This window comes from Patiria miniata, unplaced genomic scaffold, assembly GCF_015706575.1.
Source record: "Patiria miniata isolate m_02_andy unplaced genomic scaffold, ASM1570657v1 HiC_scaffold_8, whole genome shotgun sequence".
NCBI classification, from domain to species: Eukaryota; Metazoa; Echinodermata; class Asteroidea; order Valvatida; family Asterinidae; genus Patiria; species Patiria miniata.
In genome coordinates this window covers 12,336,846-12,347,871 of record NW_024037075.1, presented here as the reverse complement: position 1 = coordinate 12,347,871, position 11,026 = coordinate 12,336,846, and the positions used below count along the sequence as shown (strand labels likewise).

Below are 11,026 nucleotides of genomic sequence, written 5' to 3'. Positions count from 1 at the left end.
TAACCTAGCAAAAGTAGCATTCTCCCGACCAAAGAGACTGTTACTATATCACGTGATGCGGGGCAAGCCTTATGCTAGCAACCCCCAGCTCCGGCATGGTCTGGTGTCTTTGTGCCATTCTCACCCATTGTGAACGATGTATTGGTGCTGAGCGTCTCTTACGTAACTATGCAAGAGCTTGCCCCGAATCATGTGATTAGCAGCAGTGTCTTTGGTCTGGAGAATTCACAGTTAAAATGTGCCAAGCATTCTGAGCAAGTCATTGTACCAGACGTTTTTCAAATGTAAATCCCAAAGGGTATAGGTTACTCGCAAATGGCTTATTAAGATTATTGCACACAGTGAACGAAAGGATTATCTTAACGAAATAAAATAAACTTAATTTGCAAACTGAACATCATGTACATGTATGTAGCCTACATTATCAGGGTTCCCACGGTCATGGAAAATCATGGAAAGTCATGGAAAAAAAGTTGCCCTGGAAATTCATGGAAAATTGGAAAAATAAAAAAGGCATGGAAAAGTCATGGCACTCAAGATCATGTAAGGGTTATTATTGACGGGCCGCTTTAAGGATGGCTGTTGGGGGAGGAGGAGGCCATTTAATATTAATTAAAATTTATTTTCAAAAGCTAACAAAAGGTTAACATCAGCGGTTTATCAGTACCATAATTATGGTATGCATAATACCAAACAAATATTCTCTGCAAAATGGCGTTAAATGTCATGGAATTGTCATATTTTAGTCCTGGAAAGTCCTGGAAAAGTCATGGCATTTGGTTCTCAGATTTCCGTGGGAACCTGATTATAGAAGTATGGCACATTTTGGCTTTTCCGCTGCTGACTCGGCTAAGACTGGGCCGAACATAACAAACAAACTTAACAAAACATGTACAGCACATTTTGGCTCTTCCCTACCCATTTCCCGGTGTCCATTATTTCAAACAGTACATACTGAATCATCACATGTCCATTGTCATCCAAGACCAAATAACCGCTGACTTTGGTTCACAAATATGGCGCTGGAATCAAAACTAAATCGGGAGTTCTTGGTATCATTTTACTTCTAACAAAATGTCCTAGCCATACATATACATATCAATGGTTTAGGTCCCTGGATATTGGAAGTAGGCCTATGAGGCTGCGGTTTTTGTTTGTTGGACCACCCCGTATATCATTCCAAAAAAAAGAGGAAACACACTGATCCAAGTAGACCTAATAGGTAACAGCTATTTTAGAGGGCAATGCGTTTGTTTTGCTGGGATATTATATGAGTGAACTTTTGCCTATTCATTGTTACTGAATTAAAATAACAAAAGATGCCCTCTCAGATGGCCGCTCTACATAAGGTCTATACGTTAATTTGTAATTTACGGTTTCATTTACATGATGTGATGTTACGCCATGAGTGTGATATTCATACTAACGGTGTGTACGTGTATATTAACTTCCAATAAAACTAGAATCAAATGCAAAAGTGAAATACATTGGCCATTTTGTAAGGTTCTTAGGTTCTGAACATTATCTCTTCGAGTCTTTGAGAGCGAACTGTTATTGCGACTCTAAAATAATTCATGATTCAAAAGCTTAAGTCGGTCTGCAGAATTTTAGTAATTTCAGACCAGTCGGGGAATTGTGACAAAAAGGGGGAAAAAGACTGCTGTACTGTTTCCGTCGTGGTATATCCACGTTTAAGACCCAATTTGTTTTATAGGCCTAAGGCTAATTAACCTTAACATGATCCTGAATTTTCCAATTTTAATATATTTCACCTAACACGAACCTACATATAGGGGGTTAGGATTAAAGAGTTCACTGTACAGAAATGAAGTACATGTAACATGGTTTTGGTCGTAACAACACTCCAGCATTTTCACTGGACCCATGGATCGCGGGTTTCAACAGGGCTTGTTACATGCACCACCCTTATAATAATGTACAGTTTTTCTGAAAGTAACATAAGATGAACCATTATTTCGAGATGATCTCAACTCTCCAATTAAATTTGTTGGTCGATTTCAGTTCCTGTTGTGTATATATCTGTCCAAACTTGATGATCAAAATCTGGTGTCTTCTCTATGCAGCGCCTTGTCGTTAATGTAGCTGTTTTTTGACTTGTCGATATTGAACCAGATGATCATAACCCCACTCATCGTACCAACGGCAGCTACCATGGTCATACTCGTCACATGATACGTAAGGCTGTAGCTCCTGACGCACTGGTAGATCCGGCTCTGATGATGGCCTCTTACCCAACATGTAGAAATTCTGGTAATAGTACCTGAAGAAATAAAAATATTAGATAGCAACAAATGGCTGTTTAATGTTGCCAGTAGTGGAACGTCCCTTCCCGGTACAGCTTTTTTCCCCAGGAATGGTCTGTTGTCGCGATTCTAAGAAAAGGAAAAGTGCCAGAACTTTTGGCCCCATGCCTGACTCCCATGGCCCCATGCTTGACTTCTATGGCCCTATGGCCCTATTATATGGTCCCATGCAGTAAAAATCGAAAATATTGAAACCTATGTTTGTTTCTCTTTTACTAGTACCTTCTAAATGTGTTCAGGCTGTACGTATTACCATATTAAAGGGTGTTTTAAGACTTTTTATGCCAAGTTCCAATGAGACCAACTGTTTTATAGAGTTTTGTTTTGGCAGGAGCTTCAACGTTAAAGCTGTCTGATGAGCATTAATATTTTATGCGGAATGTTGTTGATTTCAGAGTGTTTCCTTGTACTCATGAGTTCTTATAATATTACATGACGGTCAAGAGCAACTTTTATGAACTTTTTTTTCATTAAACGTATACCTTTCAAATTTAGGGTCAAACAGTAACGAAACGAGGCTATATCCAATATTTTCATACAGTTCGAGGTGTGGATATCTGGAGAAAAAAATGGTGTGAAATGTATTTCATCATATCGGCTCCTTTTAATGAACTTAGAAAGCAATCTTAAACGTCTTCTTTTTAAACGTCTTCCTGTTCTCCTTCCTCGCGTCTGAATTGAACTTCTGAGAAAATCCTTTAATCATTAATTAAGGACGTTTGAGACTTTAGATTTACCATCTTTGCAGAATGATCTTGTGGCCTTTGATGACTGGCTTTGCTGCATGGATTGAGTAAGGATCACATGTACCGTCAATGTCCTCGTTATTCCAAGTAATTGCTCGTCCTTTACGTGGTCTGACACTGATGCCCAACTCTGTATCAAGCAGAAACTGAGTAGTAGACCTTATATTGGCTTAATAGCTTAGGATCCAGGGTCCATTTTCGTATATTCAAATCTTTTCACTCGTATTTTAAGTTTAATTGAAACTTTCTTCAACTTTATTCATTTAAATTGCATGGCACGAATGCTACTACATAATGACGCCTTTTGATACGCGCGTTTCAGTACAATTGCGTAGTTTAGCCTAAGGCCTGTATTTTACAACAGGCAAATAACGTTGCTATAGTCTAAGAGCGGAGAAAATGGAAAGGCGGCAAAATTAATTTGTAGTCCTTCTGGCTAAACCCGGGGCGCGACACCATTATAACGTAAAGATATGAATTACATGTAACCCCTACCGCAGACTGCCCCACCAACAAATTTCGTTGGAAGTGTCATTTTATGAAGTGACTAAATATCCGGTTACGTCTCTATAGTCCGAGGTCCCATTGGTCCAAAGTCCTATTGTCCGACGTCCCATTGGGCCGACGTCCCATTGGTCCGAAGTCCCATTGGTCCGAAGTCCCATTGGTCCGACCGTAACATAATACTGTGTAGTTCCACTGGTTCAGGTTGACTGAACCTAACCCTAACCTTAACCCTAAACCTAATCCTAAGGGGCGTCGAACCAATTGACTTCGGACAAATATGGGACTTTGGACCAACAGGACGTCGGACTAATAGGACGTCGGACCAATGGGACTTCGGACTATAGAGACGCCCCCAAATGTCCAAACCGGGGCAAAATTTAAGTGACAATCACTCCAACATGCATGGATGGGGCACCGTAAACTGGTTGCCCATCAATATCAGGCTAATACGTCAATGGTAAACATTTTCGTGAATGGCCAAAATCCCCACCCTGACGTGACCAAACCTCAACATCAGACCTGGGGACGCGTTTTTGGGCGGAATCGCTCAAACCCATTGATCCTGAAGCTGACGCGGTAGATGCGTTTTTATTACCTTATAATAATTTTCGTTTCTGCTTTTCCTCTGTTAAGCTTGACCAGGGGAGTGTATTTCAGAAGGCTTGCGTGTAATGTAATCACAACTTTGGCCAACGTACCTAGCACTGGTTTCCGAGAGTTATAATATTATGTTGAGTGCTCATGCATACCCGTGAATACGAATCCACAACGAACTCCCGCACATTTTGTTTGAAGAGGAACTGTCAAAGTATCGTTTTACTTGGCTCTAAATATCCATTTTGGTCTCAAAGTTACAACATAATGTTGACTAGAGTCCTAAAAAATGATATACAACGAAGTGTGATGGGTACTCAACGAAATCGTTATGAAAAAGCGAAGGAGCTCCTACCACAAAATACCCCAGTCGTGATCGGGTCATTAATCTGTGCGCACTTCTGCGATTGACATCAACAACCGTATTTGGATGCAGCAGGCTCTGATACCCAAGGTAGGAATATAATCACAACAAACAAAGTGGTATAGTGCAGCGCCTCTCGTGATTATTGCTGTTAAAAGCGCCGCTTGACCAAAAAGCCTCACCTGGAAATTCAGTCTGACCACCTTCCTCAACATCTTGCAAATATACAAGGATCGTGCCCATACGGTCTCGCAGGTCTCTGTTTCCGATAGTACAGTCCGTGTGAGTTTTGTAACCTGAATGAAACACACACAAACACGTGGAACTGTGATGATTCAATGTGTAATTTAGTTGTCTCACACACAAAAATTTAAGGAAATTTAAAATGTGGAAACAAAACGCGGTCATTAATACCAAAAAACAAAGCGAAAACATTCTGTCCTGACCCCCACTGCTCCTGAACGGTTTGTATCCAATTCCTCTGACAAAATAAGTGGTAGCCCCCTTTTCTTTCGGAAATGAAATCAACTACTTCTAACCCGCGATCCAAAAAGGCTTGTCGAGAATCACCCGTTATCACAACGGAGCCCTCTCCGTATCCAACGTCTGAAATATCTGTGCAAATGTAAATATTAGGCGATATATACACTGGATTCGGACAGAAACAATTAACGTTGCTTGGAGTACTACCTAAAATGGAACACCCAGGTTCAAGAAGTGACTTCTATGGGTAGCAGATGCCTTCACATTCTTAGTAGCTAAAACAAGTTTGGTGTTCCCAGAAAAGATCTTTTAGCAATCTTTACCACATTATTTTCGGCCCATTTTTTTTTAATATGCTGCACCTGTGTGGCACTTGATCTGTCTAACTTCAAACCAAACTTCAAGTATCGAAGCAATACAAAAAAGGCCTTCAGAATCATCTTGGAACATGATTATTCAAACTCTGTCTAAATTTAATGTGAAGACCTTGGCTCGCAGGAGGGAAGACCTTTGTTTACAATTTGCCAAATCTTGTGTTGTTTCTGAGCGTTTTAAGAGCTGATTTTCTAGAAATAAGAATACTTGGCACAAAACGGCGTTTTATTGAACGTACCCTAAGTCCGAGTTGAAAGACACGGCAAAAGCTGTATCCCGTATCTAACTAAATTCGTTACCTGTTTTTTCCCCTAATGTATCCTATATCGTGTATATGAAATTTTCACTTGATAAAACCTTTTTTAAAGCTCACTCTCCTATAATTTTATCTGGTATAGCTTTTTTTTATTAAGAAGTAGGGTTTCGCTAGTACAGGGGTGGGTCTTTACCATTAGTTTATGTATTATATCTAATAAGGCACAGTATATATTTTTATGTTCCTTTTATGACAACTGTGATTTACACCGTTATTTTAACTGTTTTAAATCATTATATATTTAAAAGGTTTAAAATGTGCGGGAAAACCTATAGTAAAAAAATACGTGCAAGAATCATACCTATCCCATTCCTATAGGATGTGATTTGGTATTTGCCGCCGTTAGATGGCTTGAGTTCTGTCGCTCTGTACACACGTTCATCAAATATGGATGTGAACTTGGTTTCTCCGGGGTAGAAAGCAGTGCTCGTGGACCAGCCGAGGATGGATTTCAAGTCTTTAGAAAAACTGGCATTCACACAGGTGGTTCCTTAGGGATAATAAAAGAGAGAAAATCTTCTGTAGTGCCATTGTTGAAGTGGATGAATCAGTCCTTGTCTGTTTTTTCTTTGGTAAAAAATATTCAGTTCTGTGTAGGCCTAAGCCCCTTGTGGGGCACAGATACATTTGTTCAAAAGACGTTTCAATTTTTTTTGTCTAGAAGTCTCAGTTTTGACCGAGCGACCCTGTTATTGAATACACAATTTTGTCTGGAACATGGTGATCATGTGATCAGCATGTATACCTAGAGACCTCGGAATAATCCGGCCAGTACGTGATTTTTCTGATAAATTTGGGTAAGTTCATGCGCACACCAAGTCCGCACAATTAACTCTTGAAAACTTGGCCAATAAACTACAGTTGGTATACAAACTTCACAGCGTAACTTCACTGCGACCTCAGATGAATACGGGCTAAGCACACAGTCATTGACGTGACTACGGGGGAGCTACCCCGGCGAAGCGGATGTCTGCCCCTGGGTGCCCCTCCCCCGTTTAAAATCTTGAATTGAACACTTGAAACATATCATTTGCCTTCAGTGCCCCCCTTGAAAAATGTATGCCCCCAGGTGCCCCCCCCCCCCAGTTTAACCCACAGCGCAGAAGCAATGAACGGAGGTAATGCCTCACCGGTAATAAGCTTAGTTAATATTATTTGTTCCATGAGCTATGAAATCACGAAATGTCCTTTACAATGAACAAAACTATAGAAACGAGCATTCGCAATTTGCTGCCATCTATTTTAACGGGTACGGGTGCGATTCTTTTTCAATCAGATCAAAGTTATTTTCGCCGACCTGCTTTTAGAGAATTAAAATCCAAGGTCATTGGTGATGAGCTACTATACTTTGCGCCAACTACATTTCGACACTTTTGTGAAAGTAGGGGTCGCCATACAGTGCCTGGCATAGAATGGTAGGCCCATTCGAGCAATGTCGTCGTCGTAGGTCACCGCAAACATCGTCATTGTCATTTCATTGTTATTACACAGGCCTTAATATGTGAAAATCATTCCAAACCTAAAAATCATCAGCAACCGGTACGATCGTTATCATTCATAATTAGACCATAATCGTTTGGATGCAGCATGCATGGTGCGTGACCAATCATTAATTGATATCGCCTACCTTCCGTAAAATCTTCGCTTGTGATTTTCATGTTTTTGAATTGTGTGTTTCGTAGGTGTCTTCTCAGCGTGTCCACAGAGTCGAAGCAGATGATGGGATCCTCCGAATGCACCGACACATGGCGGAGGTGAGCCCTCATCAAACCGTCACATTCCTGATCCGACAAGAAGTGTTCGAATTGGTACACTCTGTGGAAAAAAAATGTGAGTTGAACATAACAATACACATCTACTGCAGCCAGAATAAGCTCTGATCTCAATGTCAAGCCCTTTTAAACATTAACTTTCTATTTCAGTAAACGAAAGTGATGAAAAGTGTTATCTGCATGGTACACGGCAGTCGGTCGTTTCAATAAGAAATAAATAAATGGCACTGCAGATGCCAGAGTTGCTGACTCGAGTCATGTGACTTGGACTCTTGCTTCATATGGCTATTGATAATTGAATCTAAATAACTTCTAGCCTCTAGTACTTGAAAATCTGCCCTAGACCGAATGTATATTTTCCCTTATTCTAGATCGGGCATGTCTGCATGTAAAGGCTCCATATAATATGGTAACAATACAAATGTAGGCCTACATGTGAATGGGTGCGTGCGGGTCAAAGGTTTTGGAAGTGGCTTGTTTTAACCATCACATCTCAAGGTGTTTATAAATGCAGTTTATAGATGCAGCGAGAAAGTTTCATTCCAGAAAATAGACCTCAGTGACTGAATCCAGTAAAATGAATAGTTCCCACTAGTTTCAAAAGTTTTCAATAAGACTGTCACAACAAACTACAGTTTTCAATGACCAAGTCTCTTGCTTAATGTAATGGTTGAACAAACTTTGAAAGGAACCTTTCATGAAAAGAAAGCAGGCCTTTGTCAATTGCATGTAAAATACCGGATAGCCTAACCCATCGGTAGGCGTTTAGTATACATGAAAATTGAACAATAAAGTGTTAGTATACTACATGTAATCGAGTGAGTGAAGTCTTTTTTTCATGTCATCTCAACATTTATTTCTACAATGTAAAGTAAATTTATTAAAGTATACAAAGGGCTAATATCCGACAGATATGTGATAAACTACAAGTAATTGCAACACATTGAAAAAGGGGAATGAAGGAGGCATGTTTAAAATAACTCGTAAGTTGACGCCAGGTTCTTTTAGCTTATTACAGCTGGACAAAATAATGTGCAACTTGACGTGTTCTTGTGACTTTACTTGTGTTTAGACCAAATGACTTGTGACTTGACTTGTGACTGGACCTAATGACTTGTGACTTGACTTGTGACTGGACCTAATGACTTGTGACTTGACTTGGACTTGCAAGCAATGACTTGTGACTTGACTTGGACTTGCAAAAAATGACTTGCTGCCACCTCAGATGCAATTCTTAAAAGGTGGTAACGATCGAGTTCTGAAAAGAAAACGTGTAATCTCAAAGAATGAGACAAAATGATACAATTAACATCCGGGTTTGATATTTGCAGGACGTGTTATTAATATTGCCAGCTAAGTTATAAGTTTGTAAACGAACAAAGCATGCATGGACAGCCAAAATAATGTTTGTGTCTGTATATTGCAAATTTTTGTGTGTGTGCGTGTGTGTGCTATTACAATTATATATTAAAAAAAGAAATACAAATAACTCAACTGGCATTTCCATCTGTTCAGCCTATGGTTGCTCAAGTTAAAATTATGATTCACCGTTTGGCAGTTTCTATTTTAGAAAACGAAAGTGATAGAGAAAGTGTTATCTGCATGGTGCATGGCCATCAGTCGTTCCAGTCTGAAATATATATACAGTCGAGTCTCGTTAATACAAACTCGTTCGGACCTAGCCAAATTGTTTGTTATATCAGAATTTTGTATTAAGAGGAACATCAGTCACATTCATTCATTGTGCACATAAATGCACAGTCGGGACTAAGACTCTATGTTTGTTATAACCAGAATTTTGTATTTACAGAGTTTGTACTAACGAGATTCGACTTTACTGCAGATGCAATTCCTAAGAGGCGGTGATGAGTTCTGAATAGGAGAACAAGTAATCTTGACACAAAATGATACAAAATACGACATACAACACGTGACTAACCGAATAGATGCTTTTTCTGGTCGTTTTTTACTGCCTATCAACTCCTGAACCTTCACAAGCCTTCCGTCTACGGTGATATCCCGAGGTTTCAGCTGCTTCAAGATCGTTTCCTGGAATTCTTTCGGATGGTTGTGAGCGGAGGATTGTTTTAAGCCATTTGTTCTGTGTTCTGTCTCCTTTATTTCAGATGTGCCGACATTCTTGTCTGCCTTTTCAGGTAAGCTGTGCGATTCTTTTTGGTCTGGTCGTTTTAGTAGGCTTATCTCCGCATCATCAGTAGTGATGTGAACATTGCTATCGGGACCTGCACGCATTATCACAGCAATGCCAAGCGTCACTACAGTACCGGTAGCTAGTATTACAAAAATTAACGCGCACTGATAATTCGAGTGATTTTTACCCGATACTTCCGGACGCTCATCGCTGTGCTGTTGCGACGACGAAGAATTTCGCTTTGGCTTCACATTTTTTCGGTGTTTTGCTGGAGTTTTTGCCATGATCACCTGTAACAAATCACCGTCTGCTTATGCTGGATAAAAGAATATCGGACGGTATAACGTCAGCAAAACCAAACACGGCACTTTGACCTCTGTAAATTCGTTTGCCCACATGAGGCTCAGCTTGTCGTGTTTTATCTTTCGCCTTTTATTGAACTTTGATCAGTACTCCGGGTAGTCTGCGTATCAGACATTCACGTGTGCAGAGCCCAACGAATATAATTTGGTATATAATAATTAATTTATTATATAGCACGCTGCTGTATTATAGCATGTAAATTGTATGCGACCCTCCGCGTACCAGCCAATCGGGGTTGACTTTAAAACTGTGGACTAAGATTTGTCAATTTGGTTGCCATGGTTTCGTAAAACAAGAACGGTTTCGGAAAGAACCGAAAGAAGGCCCCCGCTAAATGGTCTTAAACTATTTTTTGTGATGTCACACTATTGTTAAAATTTTTGATTATTTTCACAAATCTAGAATCATAACGAATCTACAGTTAACTGTAGATTCGTATAACGAACCATATAATTCTATCATGCAAGTCTCGTCAGATATATCAGATAACTGCATAACGTACAGCGATACGACGTTGCTGTCTCATTTTCGTCGATATGTGGTCTCCAAGTTGTAACAGGAATTGTGCTGCTTGGGAAGCAATTTCTTTATCACTCAACGAGCTAGAAGATTTGAAGGTATTTTGTGTCAACAAAAATTTAGCACTGTCAGACAGATCTTACTACGGTTGACTTGCTTTTGGCAGTGAGATATGAATCTTACTACACCGACGCCTTCCATTCATTGTACATTGACTATTATGTACGCAAAAGTAATTTTACGAACCTACACTTATTCAAAAACACGGAGAGTGTGGTGACGTATATGGGATTCATTTGAACAAACTTTTTTTTGTTGTTTTGAGAAAAATATAGCTTATAAGTCATGCAGAGAATAGAATTGGAACCGTAGATCCGTGCAAGAATGGACTAAGCGAACTCTTTGTTTATACGAATCTACGCGGGGACCTCGTCCATTCTACATAACAGAATCTCGCCGTCAAGACAAAGTCTTGTTCAAGCGCCTAATTCGGAACGCCTTATCTTCGCTT

General features: G+C 39.8%; 1 protein-coding gene across 1 annotated transcript; it reads right to left on the bottom strand.

Moving 5' to 3' along the window:
• Positions 1-703: 703 nt before the first annotated feature.
• LOC119719459 lies at positions 704-10,006 on the bottom strand. Its single transcript, XM_038188930.1, has 6 exons — positions 9,421-10,006; positions 7,337-7,524; positions 6,011-6,199; positions 4,718-4,831; positions 3,062-3,200; positions 704-2,281 (listed from the first exon to the last, which is right to left on the bottom strand). Exons 1-6 carry the CDS (start codon positions 9,915-9,917, stop codon positions 2,095-2,097), a joined length of 1,314 nt encoding a protein of 437 aa, XP_038044858.1. The 5' UTR covers positions 9,918-10,006; the 3' UTR covers positions 704-2,094.
• Between the last annotated feature and the right edge of the window lie 1,020 nt (positions 10,007-11,026).